Source organism: Macrobrachium rosenbergii, chromosome 12, assembly GCF_040412425.1.
Source record: "Macrobrachium rosenbergii isolate ZJJX-2024 chromosome 12, ASM4041242v1, whole genome shotgun sequence".
Classification (NCBI taxonomy): domain Eukaryota; kingdom Metazoa; phylum Arthropoda; class Malacostraca; order Decapoda; family Palaemonidae; genus Macrobrachium; species Macrobrachium rosenbergii.
The window spans coordinates 6,533,001-6,558,000 of NC_089752.1; the positions used below are offsets into that span (position 1 = coordinate 6,533,001).

General features: G+C 37.7%; 1 protein-coding gene across 50 annotated transcripts in view; it reads right to left on the reverse strand.

The window, feature by feature from the left end:
* The window catches only part of hth (homothorax), a 643,335-nt gene that overhangs the window by 205,920 nt on the left and 412,415 nt on the right, over positions 1-25,000 (reverse strand). For 29 of the 50 annotated variants that reach the window (XM_067113408.1, XM_067113411.1, XM_067113418.1 and 26 more), the window contains one exon: positions 19,084-19,134. The exons of the other annotated variants lie outside the window; for them this stretch is intronic. In XM_067113408.1, coding sequence (XP_066969509.1) covers positions 19,084-19,134 — 51 coding nt within the window. The remainder of the gene's footprint in view (positions 1-19,083; positions 19,135-25,000) is intronic. 50 annotated transcript variants of the gene reach the window in all.

Here is a 25,000-nt window from a genome sequence, read left to right on the forward strand (position 1 = left end):
TAAACGGTTTGAAAAATATTGCAACAAAATTGTGAAAAATACAAAAACAGTTATTTCCGCTCTAAAAACAACTTTCTTGACGACCAAGAAAAACGACAGGTAAAATAAGTATGTCTTCTTATCAATCATCATTACGCCAGTCTGTAAATTCGATCAATTAATAAATTGTATCAGGAAAAGCTGTAGCGAATTACAGTCAGTATGTACAGTACTGGATGACGCTAGTAAGGGGGTGATGATGGGAGTATGGCTTGAGGGAGGGGAGAGGAGGGGGGAGGGGAGGGGTTATAATGAGGGGAAAAGAGGAGGGGAGGGGGTGGGGGGTTCCCGTTCGAAATTAAGGCACCAAAAGGCGATCTGAACAAGACAGCAGAGGTCCACCTTCTCTGTTAACCCATGCCGAGTATAATAGCACCCTAGCATCATCAATTTTACTTATTCAAGAGTTGGAGGCCCGAACATGCCAGGGCTAATAACGCTGCAACGGAGAGCATTAAAGCCCTCCCTCCCTCTTTAACCTCCCCTACATACACACCTCCCCTTCCATTCGCCCATAATGAAAATGGGAATTAAGGCATGGATGGAACGGGTGGGGGAGGAAGTCTGGGCTTGAAGAAGGCAGCAGAGAGAGAGAGAGAGAGAGAGAGAGAGAGAGGGGGGGGGGTTGCAGGGGAATACAGAAGACTCAAGAGTGATATTGTGGTTCAGAGACGGAGTGAAAGCCTCCGACCCACGGTAAGGATCGTGAATATGCTCGTTTCTTCATTAACACCGAGAGAGGGCGAGACAGGGCTCGAGGAGGAGGAGGAAGAGGAAGAGGAAAAGGAGGAGGAGGAGGAGGAGGAGGAGGAGACACGAGCAATGCAAAAGAATCTCTTCATATGCAATGGATATTAGAATCCTCTACAGATAGTGAAGAATATATATAAATATATACCTTAAATATATATATACAGTATTTTATATATAATATATATATATCTAAAAGACGTAACACTTCCGAAGTAACTCTACACTTAGCATTATTTATATATCGACTTCAGAGTAAGGTTGGTTGGCTCCACCACCTGTTATCCGCACGCGCTCACACGCTTCATGACCTCAAGCACGCATTTTATAACAGCGAATGTGTGCAAGCAGGGCACCGGATACTGATGACTGACTGACATCCAGAAATGCCAAGAATTCGCCCTCGCCCCCCCCCCCAAAAAAAAAATTTTCGACTTGAGCAAAAATGTACTTTGGCAATTGCAACGCCAGTCTGTACAATCAAAGCAATCGATCACTCATCCAGGTATCTGTAATCCAAGAAGAGGAGGAGGAGGGGGAGGAGGAGGAAGTGAATTAGAACACACAATAAATAACAGTAGAGACAAAGGCGGGCATCTCCGGGAGAGGAGGCGACCGCTCCGCCGAAACGAGGCGCTCCTAAAACTAGGATCAATGCTGTGATGGGAGTAATGCTGCCGGAATCCTTCTGATTTAGTAAATGTCTCGGGTTGTATCCGGGCAAATACACAGGAGGCGATCAATGCTAATATATCATTGCTCCTCCAATTTGAGTACGTTGCCAAGGATGATGGACAATGGCTTCGAGCTGTAAATCCTCGGGAGGTGGCTCGCTCGTCTGCGAATCTTACCATATTCCATTGCGAAATTTTTCTTCTCGAGTTGGCGCGACGTTATGCATGGCCACGGAAAGCTGGCGAGGAGGAGTACGTATTTCCCCGTGCATAAGAAGCCTGGTCTGTTTTCTCTTTTTACTGGACGCGTCAAAAAACGCATTCATGTCTGACACGAATTACCGCTGAGCGTCTCTCCGCAAATGAACCCAACGCGATCTGTGCCACGGGGATGCATCGCATTCCATTTGATACTACGGAAGACCTGCATAAAAAAAAATTGACTAAATAAAAGGATTTTCACCAAAATTTATGCAAATTTGCTTTTACACAGCAAGCTATCACAGACGACCACTGCAAAAAGTAGATTACCCTAGCAACCAATTTATCAGTCCTCCCTACTCGCCTTATTGGGCTCCACGACGCCATTATGATCCATCGCCGCTTCTACCAAACTGCTACGGTTTAATGGAAGGTTCAGAAACGCCGGGTAATATTCTTTTATCCGTGTTTTGGATCGCCTTAAGTTAAGTATACCTTAGTTTAACCAGACCACTGAGCTGATTAACAGCTCTCCTAGAGCTGGCCCGAAGGATTAGATTTTATTTTACGGCTAAGAACCAACTGGTTACCTAGCAACGGGACCTACAGCCATTGTGGAATCAAACCACACATTGTGACAAGAAATGAATTTCTATCACCAGAATTAAATTCCTCTAATTCTTCACTGGCCGCTCGGAGAGTCGAACGCTGGGCCAACAGCGTGCCAGCAGAAAGCTCTACCCACCCCTCCAATGAAGAACTTTCACAGGTACACAACCAAGCACCTTTCCTCCCGTCCTTCTATCCCTGCTGCATTTAATTATTGTGAAGTGTGTGTGTGTGTGTGTGTGTGTGTGTGTGTGTGTGTGTGTGTGTGTGTGTGTGTGTGTGTGAGAGAGAGAGAGAGAGAGAGAGAGAGAGAGAGAGAGAGAGAGAGAGAGAGATTGGGTTCATACTTCAGCTCGACTTAATCTGTAATTCGAGGAGATTTCAATGTATAGCTCTGCAGGTCTATGAATCATTTACAACAGGTTTGTCACTCTGAAATTGATTGTTATTAAGGGTTTCTCCGCAGTCATTACGGAACTATTCATTTTCTCTTCCCCAAAACACTGCTGGCAAAGGATTTCGCCTGTGGCTCTAGGGTGCCATTACTTCTGGATTATTCATAAGCAACACTGCACCTCTACTTGAAATTATATTTTATACTGGGTTAAATCTAACTGAAGCAGAATGCCAACTATCTCTCTCTCTCCCTCTCTCTCTGGAGAGTCAATAATGCAGTTCGGTAATTTGGCAAATGATTTGGGTAATAAACAGATACAATTTTTTGATAACATGCCAAGATTTGTTCATGATGACACCAGAACTGAAGACTAAAGTCATCATTGATAATGTGACGGAATAATCAAAATAATGAAATATAATACCATTTTTTAATTAATGGCATCAAACAAACATTTCTAAACATGGACCTCCTCCTCGTCCCCTGAAGTTCGCCCAAGCCCAACCCGAGACCTCCAAAAGTCCCAAGTCAGACAGGACCCACGAAAACAAGGGAGGGCATGAATGCGAGGGCGACTCCTGAGAGAGAGATCGCCTGTAGCCTAATAAATGGATTACACCCAATACACCTTCATTCATCCAAAGATTCCCTCAAAACCTTGAAGAATGTTTGCCCCTCCACAACCCCACCCCGCCCCCCCAAAAGCGCTTCAATAGAGAGAAAACTTTCCTGAGGATTAAATCCAAGACCGCGTTAGTGATGCTACCACGATTCTCAACGCTGTTGACTTCACGAAGAATATGCTTCAAGTGCCTTTCATTCTTTCATTTTGCAAAAAGCCCCGCCCCACCCCCTGCCCCAACACACACACATACTACCCACCTCCTCCTCCAACTCCACCTCCAACCCCTCCACCAAACTACAACCCTCCCCGGACCGCCCCATATCTCTTTAACTTGGTTTCCTCCACAGCCATTTCTCTCCCACGGGTAAGGAGATTTCACAAAAGGTACCGAGGAAGTACACCGGTGGTATGTTGATGTCTCTTAAGCCTAGCGACAAGCAGGCAGCCTTGCGACGAGATCACGGTTTCGGTCCTACGTGCTCTAGCAAGATGTATCTGAATATACGAACCTTGATTTTCTTTATGTTTTGTTTTGTATAAGGGGGTGATATGGTATTTCAAAGTATAAACTACCGTAAACATTATTCAAAACACTCATGTGCATTAAATTATATATATATGTTAAATTTATCACCTAAACAATTGTTCTGTGCATTAGCAGAATTACTGACAGGACCTCATTCAAACTGGACTTGATAATGAGGACTGTTTGACCAAGAAAGCTTGTAACTTTTTCTGAATAAATACTCCATTAGATACCATCCAGTTTGAATGAGGTCCTGTTAGCAATATATATGTATATATATATACACAAACATATATATAATGAAATCAGGTTCACCATAAAAATCTACGATCCATGTAATTACAGGACTCCCACCGCATACGCCAGCAAAGTCCCTGAACGATTCCCATGGCATTATTCCACATTCCTCTCCCACCAAAAACCTCTTTCTATTTCTATTTTAACCCGTAACCTCTTCCGAGTTTGCCATTTAACCTGAGAACTTTTACCAAATTTCCGTGGCTAACAACCGTGGGGCACCCCAATTCAGAACCCTTCCATGACCCCTGGGTGCTTCCCCTCCCCCCAAACCAATACCCCTCTCAACTTGGCCTCCCTACATTCTCCCACTTCCTTGCCCCTCTCCCTCATCAAGGTCCCCTCCCCTCCCTCCCTCTCTCCCTCCCTCCCTCCCCCCATCCAGTAAAACATAACCTCCTTCAGACTCTGGCAAGGGAACCGACACCCAATTAGAATTCATCATTTTCGGGCGCTGTACCCACTGACACCTGGGCAATGAACAAGCGGAATATATAGTGACAATCTCTTCAATAAAGGCAAAATGTATGGTGATGACTAATCTCCGGGAGGATGACTTACGGGCGGCGGCGGCGGCGACGGCGGCGGCATCACCTACCTAAGGGCAGAGGGATATCTCCAATGGTGATGACTTGTGCACTGCACTGCTTCAGGTATGAAGAAGGCCTGTGCTAATTACATGGAAGGAAGGAAGGAAGAAGACCCAGCGAAGTAAAATTAGCCTACTACGATTTGTGCCTGTTCCAAAAGCTTTATAAAAAAAAAATGTAGAAATGAATTGTGTCTGAATCAAGATATAAAAAAAACTTAGATAATCAAAACTGCATATATTTAATGGGAGTAAAATTTAAAACTGTAAATATTTAATGGGAGAAAAATTTTAAACTGCATATATTTAATGGGAGAAAAATTTAAAACTCCATATATTTAATGGGAGAAAAAATTAAAACTGCATATTTGTTATGGGAGAAAAATTTAAAACTGCATATATTTAATGGGAGAAAAATTTAAAACTGCATATATTTAACGGGAGAAAAATTAATATAACCGAATTGTCGAATATGAAAACACACATACCCACACACACACACATGCAAGAAGGCTGTAACAACAAGCACAAACACCATGGAACACACATCCCAATACTAAGACTTTAATATTCATCGCCGTGGAAAGGGAAGAAAAAAAAATCTTTAAAGGCGTAGAGAAAATATTTTACGGCTGGAGGGGGGATTACCTCGTCTACTCTAGACTCTCCATCTTTTCATTGTGTAATGAATTTCTCTCTCTCTCTCTCTCTCTCTCTCTCTCTCTCTCTCTCTAAACCTCGGCATCAGCGAGCCACAGCAGTCAACATCCCACCAAGTGCAATATTCGAAGACTAGGTCAAAAAAGGCACGACGAGTCTGAAAGAGCGTACCCACAGTGAGAGAGAGAGAGAGAGAGATAAAACTCGCGCTAGTGAGCGGCAATCCATCAGGCGCTCATGCACACAAGAGCAAGGGTCTCCATAATTCGCGGGTAACCGGGTGTGACTCGCGGTGTGTGTGAGAGCGTACGACACCAGGTCTTGACTTATGTAGCGACAACTCGGCTACATCTTTAACGCTAACCCGACCGAGGACTTGACGTGGCACAGGAAGAAGAAGAAGAAGAAGAAGAAGAAGAAGAAGAAAGAAGTATAGACGTACATACGTACATACAAACACATATATACAGGTAGATATAGACCAAGAGACGCGGAGCAACCGGGGACTTGACGTGGCACAGGAAGAAGAAGAAGAAGAAGAAGAAGAAGAAGAAGAAGAATAAGAAGAATAAGTATACACGTACATACGCACTTACAAACACATGTATAGATTAGACCAAGAGACGCGGAGCATATCTAAATTTACCTGACTCCTGCCATTTCTCAGTATGTCTTTTGATCGTGTTATAGTTGACATAATGGTATTTTTCTTTTTTTTATGTACCTTTATTTTCGGATCTGACATGTAATTGGGTGTGTTTATGTTGACGAATTTCTTTTGAGAAATACACATTTTATATATAATATTTTATAGATTACATATTATATATATATATATATATATATATATATATATATATATATATATATATATATATATATATATATACATATATACATATATATATATATATATATATATATATATATATATATATATATATATATATATATATATACATACATACATACATACATACATATGAACTTTTACTCTCTTGGTCTTTCAGCAATATTCACCACATTCCATTTGTAGTAAACACGACAAGTTAGTATAGACGAATTATACTAAAGTGAGTCATGAATGCCAAATAGTGCCTTGTGAAAATTTGGCACTAAGAATCTGGTCTAGACATACAACAGGACCTTCTCTTTGCCCATAATAATAATAGTAATAATAGTGTGCAGGCAATAATAATAATATACCTATATCTATACACACACATACCTATACATAAATATATATATATATATATATATATATATATATATATATATATATATATATATATATATATATATATAATAAAATAGAGTATGCCATCAAATGAAAAGCAGCACACCAGTCATTACCACATCCCTATTTTAACTGAAGAATCGTGGATAATCCACTACGATAGAAAACTTCTAATGCATTAGCCGCTTCATAAACTTAAGACAAAAAGCTCACCAGTACTGCGTCAAAACTTCTTACATGCCCGGCGCCAATCAAGTTATATCTTGCGCCTTTCATTTACAATACCTCTTTTACCTTATCTCCATACCTCACACTTCTCACTTTCAATCTTCTTGGGCTCCTTACCCCAAGAAAACTTATCATAGCATCTTTCACATGTTTTTCATCCACTTGCATTCAACCTTCATACTTTACTTCAAATAAGGAGAGTTGGCTCAACGGTCCCTTTAAGCATTCCCACCCTGACTTCAACAGACATGCAACCAAATACCTATACAAATCAACCACACATTTCCACCATCATCCATAAAAATCATATATATATATATATATATATATATATATATATATATATATATATATATATATATATATATATATATATGTATATATATATATATATATACATATATATATTATGTGTGTTTGTATATATATGTATGTATGTATGTATTTATGTAGGCCTATATATATATGTGTGTGTGTGTGTGCGTGCGTGTATTGACGAGTTTGCACTTCGCCTACTTGACAAACCGGCCTCTTTAACCTATTAATGATGAAAATACACATTAATATTAATAATGATGATATGGTGACACAACCAGAAAAAATCAACAACAACAACAACAACAATAATAATAATAATAATAATAAATCACACTCAAGTTAATACATACCCTTTCGGTTATCAAGATAAAGCAGGGTGATAAAGCTAAGGCAGACTCATTATGGACTCATTAACAGGCATGATGTGTTAAAGATTATATACCTGGGGTATGCTGACGGCACTACTAAAAATAACCGCATTTTCGAAGGTACGCAAATATAATCTGTTCAGTTGACAGAGAGAGAGAGAGAGAGAGAGAGAGAGAGAGAGAGAGTAAAATCCTAGGAAATTCTTTCCTGATCCTGAAATTTAAAAAAAGTCGTAATAAAACTGCTGATTATCAGAGAGAGAGAGAGAGAGAGAGAGAGAGAGAAAAGCTAAGGGAAGTTTTTTCCGCTGATCTTGAAATTTAAAAAGTCGAAATGAAACCGCCGATTATCAGAGAGAGAGAGAGAGAGAGAGAGAGAGAGAGAGAGAGAGAGAGAGAGAGAGAAATGCTAGGAAGTTTTTCCGCTGATCTTGAAATTTAAAAAGTCGAAATGAAACAGCCGATTATGAGAGAGAGAGAGAGAGAGAGAGAGAGAGAGTATAATCCTCGGAAATTTTTCTGCTGATCTTGAAATTTAAAAGTCGAAATGAAAACTGTTGTCGATTATGAGAGAGAGAGAGAGAGAGAGAGAGAGAGAGAGAGAGAGAGAGTAAAATCCTAGGAAATTTTTTCTCTGATCCTGAAATTTAAAGTCGAAAATGAAAACCGCCGATTATCAGAGAGAGAGAGAGAGAGAGAGAGAGAGAGAGAGAGAGAGAGAGAGAGAGAGAGAGAGTAAAATCCTAGGAAATTTTTCCGTTGATCTTGAAATTTAAAAGGTCGAAATGAAACCGCCGATTATGAGAGAGAGAGAGAGAGAGAGAGAGAGAGAGAGAGAGAGAGTTATATAGATTTCGAAAGTAAATACGATAAAACTAATTATAACAACGCAGTCTCACTGTAATTAAAAGAAAAATTCCTAAGAAATTTGTTTTCAGCTGACCTTGAAATTTTGAAAAGTTTAAATAAAATCACTAATTACCACATAAAGAAACAGTATGCATTAGTTTAACCAGACCACTGAGCTGATTAACAGCTCTCCTAGAGCTGGCCCGAAGGATTGGATTTATTTTACGTGGCTAAGGACCAACTGGGACTTACAGCTTATTGTGGAATCCGAACCACATTATAACGAGAAATGAATTTCTGTCACCAGAAATAAATTTCTCTAATTCTTCATTGGCCGGTCGGAGAATCGAACGAGGGCTCAGCAGATTGCTAGCCAAGAACGATACCAACCCGTCCAATGAGGAACTTCCACCACAGAGAGAGAGAGCGAGTGAGAGAGAGAGAGAGAGAGAGTTTCCTCGTTTCTTCTCTCATCATGTCCATTACGGATTTAAAAGTCATATGCTTTTCGAGGGCGCCATACAAAACAGGTTGAGAGAGAGAGAGAGAGAGAGAGAGAGAGAGAGAGAGAGAGAAGAGAGAGAGAGAGAGAGAAGAGAAGGAGGAGGGGGTTGTCCTTCTAAACACGTATTCCGGACCCCCAAAACAACGGCGATCCCACACCTACCATGTCGAGTTCCCAATTACCGCCCTCCCGGGAGCTCACGGGCGTCGGGCGTGAAATACGAGTTAAAGTTTCATTAATGTCACTCGGAGCAAAGACATAAATATCTGGAGAGTCTCTCTCTCTCTCTCTCTCTCTCCCTCTCTCTCTCTCTCTCTCTCTCTCCATAGCTTGCACATGCCACCCACCATCACACATTCACGCCTAACACTAAACATTTAACAGCAACTATAAACATCGCTCACCGTATTTCTAAATATTAGAGAGAGAGAGAGAGAGAGAGAGAGAGAGAGAGAGAGAGAGAGAGAGAGAGAGAGAGAGAGGTGATGTGCAGGTGTATATCAAATTATATACTTTTTTTAATATCACTGAGTCGACCCCAGAGAATTCCATTACGGGTATACATATATTCCAATACTTAAAAACTTGACATTACACCATTTAAATGTACAATTTTTTAGTCGTGAAAAAACAAATCTATATTTTAAGGTATAGCCTCAGACAGACATTTAAATATAAGTATTTCTGAAAGCAGATTTCAAAAGTTTCGAGACAAATTTAAAACGCACATTCCATCGAGACAAATTTAAAACGCACATTCACATTTAAAAACTGACGTATATTTAAAAGAAAAAGATTTATATTTCAAAACAAAAACATTGACGCACATTTCATGACTCGATTTCAAAACATACGTCCCAAGACTACAAAGTAAAAAAAATAAACACTTAAGCGTATATTTCGCAGCGAGGAAGTAAAACGCCCTTTTTAATGTTATCTAACCAACTATTCACAAACAGATTTTCATTGAAATTACATTCTGAGAAATCACTTTCAATCTAGAACTGTGAGAAGGAATATTATACAGTAATATTATAGTTGTCATCTGATCATTGAATTGTTACACAACAATCCTTCGCTAAAACACAAAAGGAGAGAGAGAGAGAGAGAGAGAGAGAGAGAGAGAAAAGGAAAAATTATAGTATCGAAAATCGTACAAAAGGAGCGCGATAGGAAGAAGAAGGAAGGGGGAAGGGTGGGGTGGGGGGGAAGGGGGGCGAGGGTGTTGCGACAAGAAATAGAAACACCCCCTCCCCCTCAAAAAGGCTTAGTAAATTCTCGGAAATTTCCAATAATGTCACATTTGACAGCCATTTCCTTTTCACTACAAAGGAGTCGGGGGTAAGATAACAACCTTCGATCGAAGCTCTCAAGGATGAAAAAAGGGGGAAAAAAAACCTCTATCTCTCTTCTTACCAACCCCTCCCCCTGACGAAAACCACCCCTCACCCCCGCCGCCAACATCCGAAAACAACCCAGTTCTCCTCCCCCCACATAAGTACCTCTGCTCCGCCACCCAGAAAATAAAATAAAATGAATGAAAAAACAAAAACACAAATACCAATAATATCCTTCCACAAAAAACATCCTTAGCCTCCTTCCCTCCAGGAAAACACCCCTAATCTTCCACCACCGCCCCCTCAAAAAAAAAAAAAAAAAAAAAAAACTGATTTTCTTCCTATGTAAAAACTCCTACAACCTTTCTAGACATAAAAGCATAGCTCTCCTTTCCAAGTAAAACACCTCTTGTTTCTACTTGACTAAAACACACCCCTCACATTTTTTTTCTTTCCCTAAAGAAAAAAATACTTTGATTTTATTCCCCCATAAAAAACCCCTGATCTTCCTTCTCCATACACACACACAGGAAAAAAAATAAGCTCTCTTGTTTCTCCACAAAACGCCCACGATCTTCTCCCACACAAAATCAGGTCCGGACTTCATCCCACAAGAACACCCCTGGAACGTCTTCACTACAAAAAAACTTAAGATTTCCTTCCCCCCAACACCCCAAAAAAAAACACGCCCCCTGAACGTCTTCCTAACAAAATCTGTCCTTATTTTCATGGTCCCTTACCAAACCCCCTATAAAAAAATCTACCCACATTCTTCCCTTCAAGAAAACATCCCTGTTCTTCTATACCCAAACTCACCCTTGATGTTCTTCCTAAAAAAAAATGCTTTCCCCCCAAAAAAAAAAATCAGTAACCCCACCCACAAAACGCCCCCGATGCTCTCAAAAACACATCCTTCATCCTTAAGATACAGAATAAAAATATTTCTTCATTCGAATATAAAAAGCGTAAAAGAAAAAAAAATGACGCACATGGCCTTCCCGGCATACAATAAAAAAAAACTATTTCCTAGGCCTATGAGCTTCTTTTTCACCGTAGCAATACTGCTGAACCCTTTTTTTTTACCACTGTAGTCTCTCTCTCTCTCTCTCTTTTCTTACTTTTGTTCAACCACTGGTATTTTCCAACTAGGCCTAACGTGAGCGAACTCTATATAGCATGTAATAACGAAGACCTAAGATCTTATATTGGAGCTCTGATAGATCTTACAGTAATGGGGGCACATTTCTGTATATTTGAAATTACCAAAACTGGTTACTACCATGTACGTACGTTCATAAACACACACACACACACACACACACACATCACATATAATATATATATATATATATATATATATATATATATATATATATCGAATTTATATCTATCTATCTATCCATCCATTATGTCCATATATGGATTTTATAATATTCTCAAGCATGCACCCTCTATGCTACATTGGATATTATATATATATATATATATATATATATATATATATATATATATATATAAATATATATATATATATATATATATATATATATATATATATATATATTCACACCTGAATGTATTGCGGGACACGCTATTTCAAATTCAAGAATGTGCTAAAATCAATGTCTACTTCAACCTTAATGTTTTGAGAAGAACAATAACAATAACAATTCACAAATGTCTCGACCAACTTTTTTTTTATCAATTATGGAAATTCCTGAGCATAATTTGGACTTCACTTCACTAAACGGAACGAAACTTAAAAGTGGACGTTGGTCTACACCAAGAAATCCCACAACTATGGTTTCTGGGGAATTGGAAGGAAGAGGGGGTGTGGGGGAGAGGCGTTGGGGGGAGAGATGTCTTGGGCATACTTTGAGATGTCTTGGGGATAGTTAGCGGTGTGTGGATGTGACCTAGGAATGCCGCCGATGCCAGGCATTACGTTAGTACGTTATGGCCAACTATCCACATCCTACGCGTCAGCTCTTTTCTATCTAACTCCCTCTCTTTATGTATATCTATCTATCTATCTATCTATCTATCTATGTATCTATATATCTATTTATCTATATATATATATATATATATATATATATATATATATATATATATTTGTATATATATATATTTTGTATACATTTACAATATACACATAAATAATTTATATATACACAGACACACACACACACACACACACACACATATATATATATATATATATATATATATATATATATATATATATATATATATATATATATATACCATTCCTCCTCGTCTGAAGAGTGGCTTTAAAAAAGTAACAGAACAAAGGACACAGTTGCTGAATCGGGGATGAACCGCTGCGCAAAACATTTCCATAAAAATGTTAGTCATTGGCACCCTGACACAAACGGCTCATTATTAGTCAGGCGTCGAAACAAAAGCCTTTACATACACGTCCCTCGAGTGTACATCAAGGTGTAAATTAACCAGTTCACTTTACCCAAAACAAGAGATGGACCACAGTCTTTTCTTGGAGTGACACAAACTTTTTCCCCTTAGTGGAATGATTTGATATAAAATTGATCTCCTTAAAACATTATAAATCTAATTATATAATATATATATATATATATATATATATATATATATATATATATATATATATATATATATATATATATATATATATATATATATATATATATATATATATATATATATATATATATATATATATATACATATATACCAACAAATGTATAAATTAAATTTTATACCATTAGCAAGATAGGAGAAAAAAGGATGAATTTATGAGGATATCAACTGTTTCATTCATTTGCGTGAAATAAACGTTAAATGAAAAACAATAAATGAAAAAAATTAGATTAATTTTTTCGAGATATGGCAGAGTTTTCCATCCAATGACAAGAGCTGTCACTTGAGATGTGTAGACAAAGATAATTGGTAGATCACCGAGCGAACGTGTGATAGATCGGTGTTTCGATCACGGCCTGTTGCCGATCAGTCGATCTTCAGAAGACTAGAATCACTCGCGCTTGAATTCCGGTACTGAGTCTTGTTATGTATCATATCATATATTCAGAAGAATCCAAATAAGAGAATTTAAACGCTTATGCCGGTCCCAAGACCGTAAGAAAGAGTACTACGCTCGAGCTCAACGTTAAAGCTCCTGCATTGTGATATTCCTCGAGTTAATGAAAAATGATACAAACTTGGAGGTCCGGGTGCGAGCGGCAATGAGTCCTGTGTAAACCAGAAAATCCTTTAGGAAGTCCTGGCATAAAATTAAAGCAAGAATAATGATAGACGAGCAAGAGAAAAATTAAGCCAGTGCTCATTAACAGATAAGAGAGAGAGAGAGAGAGAGAGAGAGAGAGAGAGAGAGAGAGAGAGAGAGAGAGAGAGAGAGAAGGTATGTGTCCGCCGCCGCAGCCTCAGATGAGCAGGAAAGCTGCTGCTGCTGCTGCTGTGGGAGTGGCGGTCAGTGGGATAAACTGAATCCCACAGAGTCCCGAGACTCCTATGGACTGTGGGAGGGGGTGAGGATGGGCATGAGGTTATTGGAAGGGTTATGGCGAGGGGAAGGGGTAGTTAGTGAATGTGAATTTCACATTCCTCGAAGATGTAGACGAGCGAAGAATGTTACTTCATCAGACTAGCAAGGTGACGAGACGATATGGGTTAGGGGGAAGGAGACGATATGGGTTGGGGGGAAGGCGAGGGACTACAAACCGATGGGTGGGAGGGGATGGGCGGGCGGGGGGGAGGTGGTAATTGGTGAATTGGACAGGTGAGCGTACCGGGCGTAAATGAAGGAAGAAACTTCTACGGCCAAATTTGATGTTATATTGTGAGAGGAATCAATTTTTGTCAACAATGCATGCGACAAAAATTACAGGGGTATATTTAGTCAAGCATCGGTGCAACGTATATACGCTCTCTCTCTCTCTCTCTCTCTCTCTCTCTCTCTCTCTCTCTCTCTCTCTCTCTCTCTCCGGTAGATTTAATTGCTTGCGAGGGACTCTTAAGACCGAAACGGTAGAGTGAACACAGTCGAAGGCGAGAGGGAGGGAGCAGAGATGGGTGGGTTATTCTGGACGGGAGACTGGAGCGGGGACGGAATGGGGACGGGTACAGGAAGGGACCCCCAGAAGTGCGCGAGAACGCTCAGCGGCACCAAAGGGGCTCCTAACATGCCCAAAACTGGTTCACGGGGATAAAAATATGAATTCTTTGCGCGGCGGACAAGTCATAACCCAGGGCCCACGGGTTGTTCAACAACCCCTTTTAGATTCATTAAATGGAGCGCTCAAGCCACAGGAAAAATATCTGTTTTTGTTTGGCGAGACAAAAGAAGACAGGCCCCCGTCTCTCTCTCTCTCTCTCTCTCTCTCTCTCTCTCTCTCTCTCTCTCTCTCTTTCAACCAGTTTTTTCTTCCTCTGTTGTTCTTCTGTCTCTCAAGACTACCAACAAAAAAAAAAAAATAATTTCATACTCTTAATTTGTAAATTCTCTCTCTCTCTCTCTCTCTCTCTCTCTCTCTCTCTCTCTCTCTCTCTCTCTCAACCAACCAGTTTTTTTTCTTCCTCTCTTGTTCTTCTATTTCTCAAGACTCCCAAAAAAAAAAAATAATTTCATACTCTTAATTTGTAAATTCTCTCTCTCTCTCTCTCTCTCTCTCTCTCTCTCTCTCTCTCTCTCTCTCTCTCTCTCTCAACCAGTTTTTTCTTCTTCTCTCGCTCTTCTGTCTCTCAAGACTCCTAACCAAAAAAAATAATAATAATTTCATCCCAAGACTCAATTAAAAAATCTCTCTCTCTCTCTCAATCTATAAATCTCTCTCTCTCTCTCTCCTATGCAACCAGATTTCCCTCCGCCTCTGCTCTCTCTGTCTGTCTGTCTCTCTCTCTCTCTCTCTCTCTCTCAGCCCCCACCAAAACCCTCCAATGATCTCATACTCTTAATTTGTAAGGTTTTTAATGACGAGATCACCGCAAGAAACACGCCACGGGATAATCAAGCCATTATTACCAACCGAAACTATCAATCTAATCGCCGTGGACGGCGCTGACTAATAATTTACAGATAAAGGAGAGATTCTTCCTCGCGGTCCCTCCAATGTTATCTGCATAATCACCTTATGATTTGCATAACACGAAGAAAAGACACTGCCACGCCGACTGGGAGGAAAAGGAGGAGGAGGAGGAGGAGGAGGAGGAATGGGAGGGGGAAGCCCCATCCCAGATACGGAGTCAGGAGGAGGAGGAGGAGGAGGAGGAGATGGCAGAGGACAAGGTATAAGGAGCTCAATCCTAAATACTGAAACAGGAGGAGAAGGAGGAGGAGGGGGAGGAGGAGGAAACAGAATACGGATCTCCATCCGAGATATGAAATAAGGAGGACAAGAGGTGGAGAAGGAAGATGGAGCTCCATCCCAGATACGGAGTCAGGAGGAGGAGGAGGAGGAGATGGCAGAGGACAAGGTATAAAGAGCTCAATCCTAAATACTGAATCAGGAGGAAAAGGAGGAAGAGGAAAATGAATGTGGATCTTCATTCGAGATATGAAATAAGGAGGAAAAGAGGCGAAGGAAGATGAAGAAGCTCCATCCCACATAAGGAGTCAGGAGGAAAAGGAGATGGCAGAGGTCAAGGTATACGGAGCTCAATCCTAAAAACTGAATCAGGAGGAGGAGGAGGAGGAAGAAAAATATGAAATACGGAGGAGAAAAATGTGGAGAAGGAAGACAGGGCTCCACCTCTGGCAAGGATGTAAAGAAAAGTTGGAGGAGGAAGACAGGAGCTCTACCGGAGGTAAGAAATAAGGAGGAAACTAGGAAGAAATGAAAGAAAAAAAAAGAAACTAAAGATAAAAGCAGCACCCAAAGCACGAAGAAAATCCTTCTCAGCATCTATCTATCTCTATTTCTCTCTGCTGAGGAGCTGCTATACTGCGCGAGAGCGCGCGCGCGCACGTAAATGGCAAACGAATGCCAACTATGCTGATGAGCTGATGGAGTATACCTGTGGATATACCAATTACAAAACAATGGTAAGGTTGCATACAGTGGGCCGTGCAGGAATGTTCATGAGGGCCTCCTCCTCCGTGCCCCGGGTATTATGACCGTTCCATCAGCCTGGCTCGCTTCAATAAAATAAAAAAGTTGGTTATTCTATTTTGCTCTTTTTTTTCCTATTTCCCCTATTTTCCGATTGGTCGATATTTAAAAGAATCAAGGACACCTGATGACGGAACTAGACACAAAACGATAAAGCATGTATGAATGGGTCAATTTAAGGAGAGTTAATTATTCGTTAATTAACTCTGAATAGTTGTAGGACAGTATCACAAGACATTAAGAAAAAGGTAAACTGCACCACGAGAGACAATACTGTGACTTGTCAAAGTAGATGAAGTTCATTGCAAAGCGTTTACAAAACTCTACGGACACTTATCCGCTTATTCCGCAAAGCGACGATCACCTTGAATACCTCTCTTATATTTTTATATCATTTAAAATCTGCACACATACAAAACGGCTTGAATAGTAATATCTAACATCTCATCGAAAGTCTAAGAGTATCGCCAAATGCAAAGGCTGGGATGACAGGGTTACAGAAAGAAGGGCGGAGGGTTGTATCTCATAAGTTAAGTATACCTTAGTTTAACCAGACCACTGAGCTGATTAACAGCTCTCCTAGGGCTGGTCCGAAAGATTAGACTTATTTAACGTGGCTAAGAACCAATTGGTTACTTAGCAACGGGACCTACAGCTTATTGTGGAATCCGAACCACATTATAGCGAGAAATGAACTTCTTACTAAGTAACCAATTGGTTCTTAGCCACGTTAAGTAAGTCTAATCCTTCGGACCAGCCCTAGGAGAGCTGTTAATCAGCTCAGTGGTCTGGTTAAACTAAGGTACACTTAACTTATGATATACAACCCCTCACCCTTCTTTCTGTAACCCTGTCATCCCAGCCTTTACATAAAATGTAATACAGCATTGTAATCACTTTTTAAAATACTGATTTCTTAATTCGTCTCAGAATCCATCTCTCCAACGTCTGCCTGGCAATCAGATCACATTACAACGCCTAGGCCAAAATGCTCTCTACCCATCGATAAGCTATCGTAATCAAACTGTATCTTTACAGAGCTAAGAATAGAAATAATGTAAGTATTGCTATAAATGATTTCTCGAGCTTTTGTTATTTATAGCCCCTAATCCGGGAAACAGCCTCCCCTGACAAGTGCACAATTAAAACAAAAAATTAAACGAGTTCTTCAATCTTCCTCCTGCAGAACAGCTTGTTCAGTCGACAGACCTACCCCAAAGGATGTGAGTCAAACTCGATCTTGGGCCATTAAATCCTGCTCCGAAGTCACCGGTGATGTGACTAGTGGTGTGTGTGTGTTTGTGTGTGTGTGTGTGTGTTAGCTTTGATCTGAGGTCATCTTCAATCTCACCTGAACGCCTCTAATTATAGTCAACGGAAATGATACTCTCACCGTATACTACTTAGATGAAATTACCTTACAATTCATATTTTCGTTTTTAAAGAAAAAAAGGTATTAAGTATATATATATATATACATATATATATATATATATATATATATATATATATATATATATATATATATATATATATATATATATATATAGCACCTCAATCAATGCTTAGGTCAAAGGGAGCACAATCAATTTTTCATGAAACCAACCTCACTGATGACATTCCAGGAGAAACCACATCAACTAAGATTGAAACTCAATCAATCATTTTGTTCCTCTACAAAAAGATGGCTGAAACATTTTCCAGCGTTAAAAAAAAAATCTGAAAATATTCAATCTCATCAAATTAAATGCTATGACAATGCTGAAAAAAAAAAAGCATATGGAGGCGGTTAATATGTTATTTGAAACACTACCTACTTACTATTTCACTAGGCAAACCAAATGCAACTAGTACTACGCACACCTAGGACTTCAGGCATAACACTAACTTAAAAACCTAGAACTCGGGCATAAAATCATTTCGCAACTATAACCACTAAAACCATTCCTGTTATGCACACGCACGAAGGCTTAATATACCCAGAGCTACTATAATCAAAACACATTAGATTTATTTCTAAATAAAGAATTTGCATAAAACTACAAACAAGAAAGCTTCTTCACAACTTGAGAGGAAAATAGGGGGCAAAAATCATCACAACTACTGCCGCAAAGAAATGTATATGTATATCTATCCACAACTACCAATCAGAACTAATAACAGCTGATAATAATAATTCCAGAAGGAAGCAAAACAGGCCATCGAGGTAAAACATAATTACAGATGATGTTATCAAGGAAAACAAAGTAGAAAACAATGAAAATAATAAAGTCATTTTGTACACTAATAATTACAATAACAATTTCAGCAGCAACAGCAATAATAAGAATAATAATAATTACTGATGATGTTATCAAGGAAAACAAAGTAGAAACAATAAATATAATAAAGTCATTTTGTACACTAATAAGAACAATAACAATTTCAGCAGCAACAGCAATAATAATAATAATAATAATAATAATAATAATAATAATAATAATAATAATAATAATAATAATAATAATAATGAGGCTGAAAGGACGAACTCAACTAACTCAAGCCCCAGACGACATGGTTTACACAAGACAGGTCAGGCGGGGTTAACCAATACCTACTCTAGTACTAAAGGAACGGTTATAATAATAATAATAATCAAACAACAGCAACAACAGCAACCACAACACAAGAGAAAAACAACACAACACAACAACACCGTGACGCGAGACAGCAGGCAGAATAATAAGAGGGAATTGGTTGACCCTACCTTCGAACTCGTGAAACAGTCGGCTATGAAGACCAGCGGGGCTCTTCTTACCTGCAAACAAAACAACGAAACGTTATTAAGATTCAGTGACACTCTTCATAAATGTAAAAATTAACAAATAGAAAAACCAAGACTGAAAAGTTAAAAAAAGGGGGAAATTTGACTGCCGGAAGTACCACTCTGCTTATAAAGAAAGGAAATTGATTTTCAGTGCAATTTTTCCTGTCAGTGAACATCGAAAGTCAACACTTTATCTTACCTACAAAACTAGCGCACACTTAACATCCATCAACTTTCTTATCACAACAAATATGACTGATAAAACCTTTTAATTCCACAGAATGTGTAAAGGATTAAAGTCTCTCAATCATACAAATTTATATATATATAATATATATAGTATATATATATATATATATATATATATATATATATATATATATATATATATACTATATGTGTGTGTGTGTGTGTGTGTGTGTGTGTGTGTGTTTGTGTGTATAATCTATACAGGTTTATTAAATATACATTTATATGTGAATAAATGCCACGAAAACGTCAATGAATAATAAATAATAAAATACTTAGTAGTTGCTCGAGCATTTACCCGACAATGTACAAAAAATTCTATTTATTTTCTCTGTAAGTGGCCACCTTAGTGCACTTTGAAACGTAAAAGTCAATAAATAAACAACGATAGTTGAATAATAATAATAATTGGGTGAACAAATTCTGTTTTTAAAGTTATCCTCGTAAATATCTTCGTCAGAGAGAAATCGATAGGTTAAAGGGGTTTAAAAATAAGGGTATTAAAACAAACTAATAATTCCTTTATGTCAAATAATTACAAATATCGTAGTGAAACATTTATCCAGCACTCTTAGCCATTGGAAAAAAATATCAATTCAGTTAACTTGAAATATACAGTAAAATATAAATAACTGAACTTTTGATTGCATGTATTTAAACAAAACAAAAATAAATACATTTCTGAGAAATGAAGCAGCAAACCGCGCAATTCCCTTCCATTTCCAAAAGGAAAAGAATAAAAAAAAAAAAATGTGACGAGTGAAAGAAGGATGTGGCATCCTTCACCTCGAAAGGAATTGAGTCATTACGGCAGAGGATGAATCAAGATCGGCAATTATGTAATTGCAGGAACAGTATAATCACAGAGGCGATCACTCAAGTTTTATTGTTTAAAAGCATAATTATTGTCTACGAAAAGGGGAGAAAACTCTACGTAATTTGGTCTCCTAGCATCGTGAAAACTGCGCTCTTGACATCAAGAAATTAGAACTGTGACACGTTAATAATCACATTCTTAACTTTCAAGTGTATTAGTCTGAATGTTTTAATGTATAAATACCTTGCTGAGTAACAAACACGTAAGCACACTCTAAATCCATTAAAGTCTTTACAAACATCATAATATATTTCCAAGTTAGAAACTAATGGGCCAATAACAGCCATGGTTTCATCGACTCGTTCTACATCAAAATCTTGTGAATACTTTGAAGTCAAATAAATCGACTCAGTGTTCTAATCTCTATCGTGAATGTAGTCCACTACATTCTAAAGCGTAGCGAAGATATAAAACAGCCTGCTGGAATAATAAGAAAATAATCTGACTGAAAATAAGAATAGGAAGCATTCAGCAGAAACGGTACCAATGACCAATGACGTTACGATTCTTGATTCCCATTATTCGCAGATCGTAAGAAAACATGAGATGGAAGACTTAGGATTTCGAGCCTTAATCGATAGCAAAGGAAGTATTTCTAGAGACGAAGAGAGTTGAAACTAGTGGAGTCCACGACCGATACAAGAGATAAAAACTAGAACACATTTGCATAGATAAAACCTTCTGCGGAGATCCGACTTCATTGAAAAACGTCTCTCGATGCGCTCTTGCAGTCTCCTGCAACGATGGCGCTAAAGGAAGACGCGACCATGATTAGCTTCCAGGGTATTCCTCACTTGACACCTTGCTGAAACCTAATTTACTGAGGGTTTACTAAAAATGAAACGAAACAAAAACGATAAACCAAATTGCAGGGATGAAGCAATAGAACAAAATAATTTTTTTTCTTTGAACACATCGTTCCGTGCCTCGAAATCTCCAGCGCTCGCCAAGTTACAAATCGTTATCGCTATTGCTCTAAATTGATTACCGTAAAGTCGCTTCTAAGATAGCTATAGGACCCACGGTTCTAAGGAAAAATGTTTCATGTAACAACAGTTGCACGTTGAAAGAGAATCAACATCGAAGCGCAGGGACATAAGAGGGGATGCTTCGGGAGGAGGAGGAGGAGGAGGAGCCTGGAGACCTAAAACGAGCTTCCAGGGAGGGTGTGTGATGACCGTGCCGCCAAGGAGCGGCGGAGGAGAGTCTGCAGCCTCTCTACAAGCGCGGCCAACAACCAGCGAGTTGTGCCCCGCTAGAAGATGTGCCCGGTGGGGGTGATGCCAGCCAATCGGATTTATGGATGCCATCTGACAGCCAATTGGGTTTATAGTTGTCCTGAGCAAGCCAATGGGAGCGGGCACTGGGGTTCAGAGGTGGAGCCCGGGCACGAAAGGGGCGGGGCGTGTTGCAAGGGCATGAGAGGCTACCCCCGACCGCTGCCACACACCGCCGCCACCTATCATGTCATCAACACGACCAAGAACACCTACAGAAAAGTAAACATTTGCCCTTATCCTCCTCTTCTCTCGCTCTTTTATCGCTTCTTATCCCTATCGCCTTACGCAGAACCACAACAGGATGGGTTACCAAAGCAGGGAAACGCGAGTGGCTCCAATTAGTGCCTTCAGTGAATAACCAGGGACCCTGTGTGCCGATCGTAAATCTAACCATCCGAAGTTATGGATGGTAATCACGGGTATTAAGCTGCATCATATTTACTTAATTTACTTCCAACATTACAGAGGTATTTGCAGGCAGCTACATCGAAATGGACATTCTTACTAAGACGGTGGCACTGAATACTGAAATAATTAAAATAATACCATTATTGCGCTGTACTGGGCCACCTGAACGAGCTGGGATCCAGTTTCATAAGGCACTGAAGCGCTAAGGCTCCACGCACCTATAAATACATATTCACACTTCGCGTGTACACAAAACCCATACGATATAAGCAAACACACAAGGTATTGGTAAACCATACATATGTACAATGCCAAACATACAGGTTTCTATACACCAACTTCCATAGTTATAATAGATATAATATATAATATGAGTACGAATTTCAGTTGTGCGAATTACTCTTAGGAGCGTCTAGAAGCAATCAAACAAATGAACAAGAATACTTGAATTTGTATAAATGTGTATATGTACATTTACCCTCTCATTCCTTCCACACTCACACACATATTACATATATAAATATATATACATACATATATATAGTCTCACACACACACACACACACACACACACACATATTATATATATATATATATATATATATATATATATATATATATATATATATATACTGTATATATATTAAAGACATTAAATTCACTTATCAAATCTACTTTCTAATTTTACGGATAATAGCATGTCACAATATTACCATTCACATGATGATGCAATAATTCCAAAAACAATTACATCATAAAACAATGAGTATATGTATATATATATATATATATATATATATATATATATATATATATATATATATATATATCTCCACACATACATGTACAGTATATAATATATATATATATATATATATATATATATATATATATATATATATATATATGTATATATATATATATATATATATATATATATATATATATATGTATATATATATATATATATATATATATATATATATATATATATATATATATATATATATATGAAATCCCAACTTCCAAACAAGTTGTGTTAACGTGTATGCTTATAAATAACAGATTTTTAATGATTTCCTCTGTAAATTAAATCAAGACGATAAAACCAGATAACACAAATTGTCTTTTGAAAGTGTTGCTGATACCAACTAATTATGGTGCAATTAGTTCCATTAGAGAAAATTATAAAAAAAAAACTCAAAGGTTTAAAAAAAATATAAGTTCATATTAGTGATTGTAAGTTCCTACTCAGAACGTTAAGTGATACATTGCATTAAACTAGTAAGCACGTAAATGTATTTTACTTCATTATTGTACATTTGCATAAGCTACATTTAAAAAAAAAAAAATTTCCTTTAATTTGGTTATAAACTCTTTGCTCATAATATAATGTACTGCATATGTACATATATGTACGTATGCATGTATATATATATATATATAATTATTTTTTTTATTAACATTATCACATACACAATTGTTCTGTGCATTAGTACAGTTACTAACAGGACCTCATTCAAACTGGATGGTATCTAGTGGATTCATCCAGTTTGAATAGGTCCTGTTAGCACATGTGTGTATTATTATATATATATATATATATATACATATATATATATATATATATATATATATATATATATAGATATATATATATATATATATATATATATATATATATATATATATATATATATATATATATATACATATATATACATACAAAAGTCTGCAGATATGTAATATTTCTCATTACATGAAATAAAGGATCAAAAAGCGTCGAAGCATTAAAAGTGGGAGTTTTGACATACTTGGTCGGAAAAATAAAATCTAATCATCTACAAGCTCATCAACTGCACTTTTAAAGAGGGCAACCAACTGCAAGAATAATCTTAACACATCTCGTCTTCATGATATTACGATAGTTTCATCTGAAAAATCATATTTTTGATATATTTATAAGTGTGAATATATATACATATAAGACATAAATATAATATACATATATATATATATATATATATATATATATATATATATATATATATATATATATATATATATATAATCGTATATATTATATATAATCATGTATATTTGTATATATGTGTATACTTGAAATCACTAAACACGAGAATCGCATATCTAATATACCACAAAGGGAAAAATGAAACACTGGGTACAGAGCCCACCGATTTCACCTATAGATTTCTAAGGCATCTTCAAGGGGGTTGATAAATGGTGGTGCAGATTTACAATATGTATGCTAGAGTGGCAGTACAAACTAACACACAGACGTTTGGTAAAAAAATATTCACCTTACCAGGAGTGAACATTTTTTTCCATCAGCCTGTGAGTTCGTTTGTATAAAACAAGCACTTTATGCATATAATTACCTAAAATCTGAATTACTGTATTGTAAAACACTTAGAGAGAGAGAGAGAGAGAGAGAGAGAGAGAGAGAGAGAGAGAGAGAGAGAGAGAGAGAGCAGATTAAAAAATTATGGTCACTCTATACATATATAAAAACTTGCTAGTGCCTAATCAGTTCATGTAAGTACATTAATATCTCTTGTTTGTTTTACTGACCTTCAAACAAAGTTAAGTTTATGCATACTAAGTATTTAATTTTCTCCCTCTGTTTCCTTTTAATAAACTACCATTTAGGCAAAGCCCGAAAAAAAAGGGAGAAAAATAGGAAACATTTCATACCGCTGAGGTAACAAAGCTGTGAACACTTTTCCAAGAGCAGAAACTCATTAAACCAGTTGAAGTCATATAAATAAATTTTAGAATTAGGAACTTTCTGCCTTCCTCTGGGTTTCACTGATATCTTGAGCTTACAGTTTTTATCAGGCACCTTAGGCAGAAAGAAACTTCCAATTTGGTTTATCAATTCTTTACAGCAACCGATTTCTCACTGGCATACCAAGGCAAGCCTAGGTCTAAAAAACCAATCAAATTTAAGTTCGATAGTCAACATTATGAAAATTCTTCCTGTTTTATACCAGAACTATTTAATATTTAGCAATGTTAATCA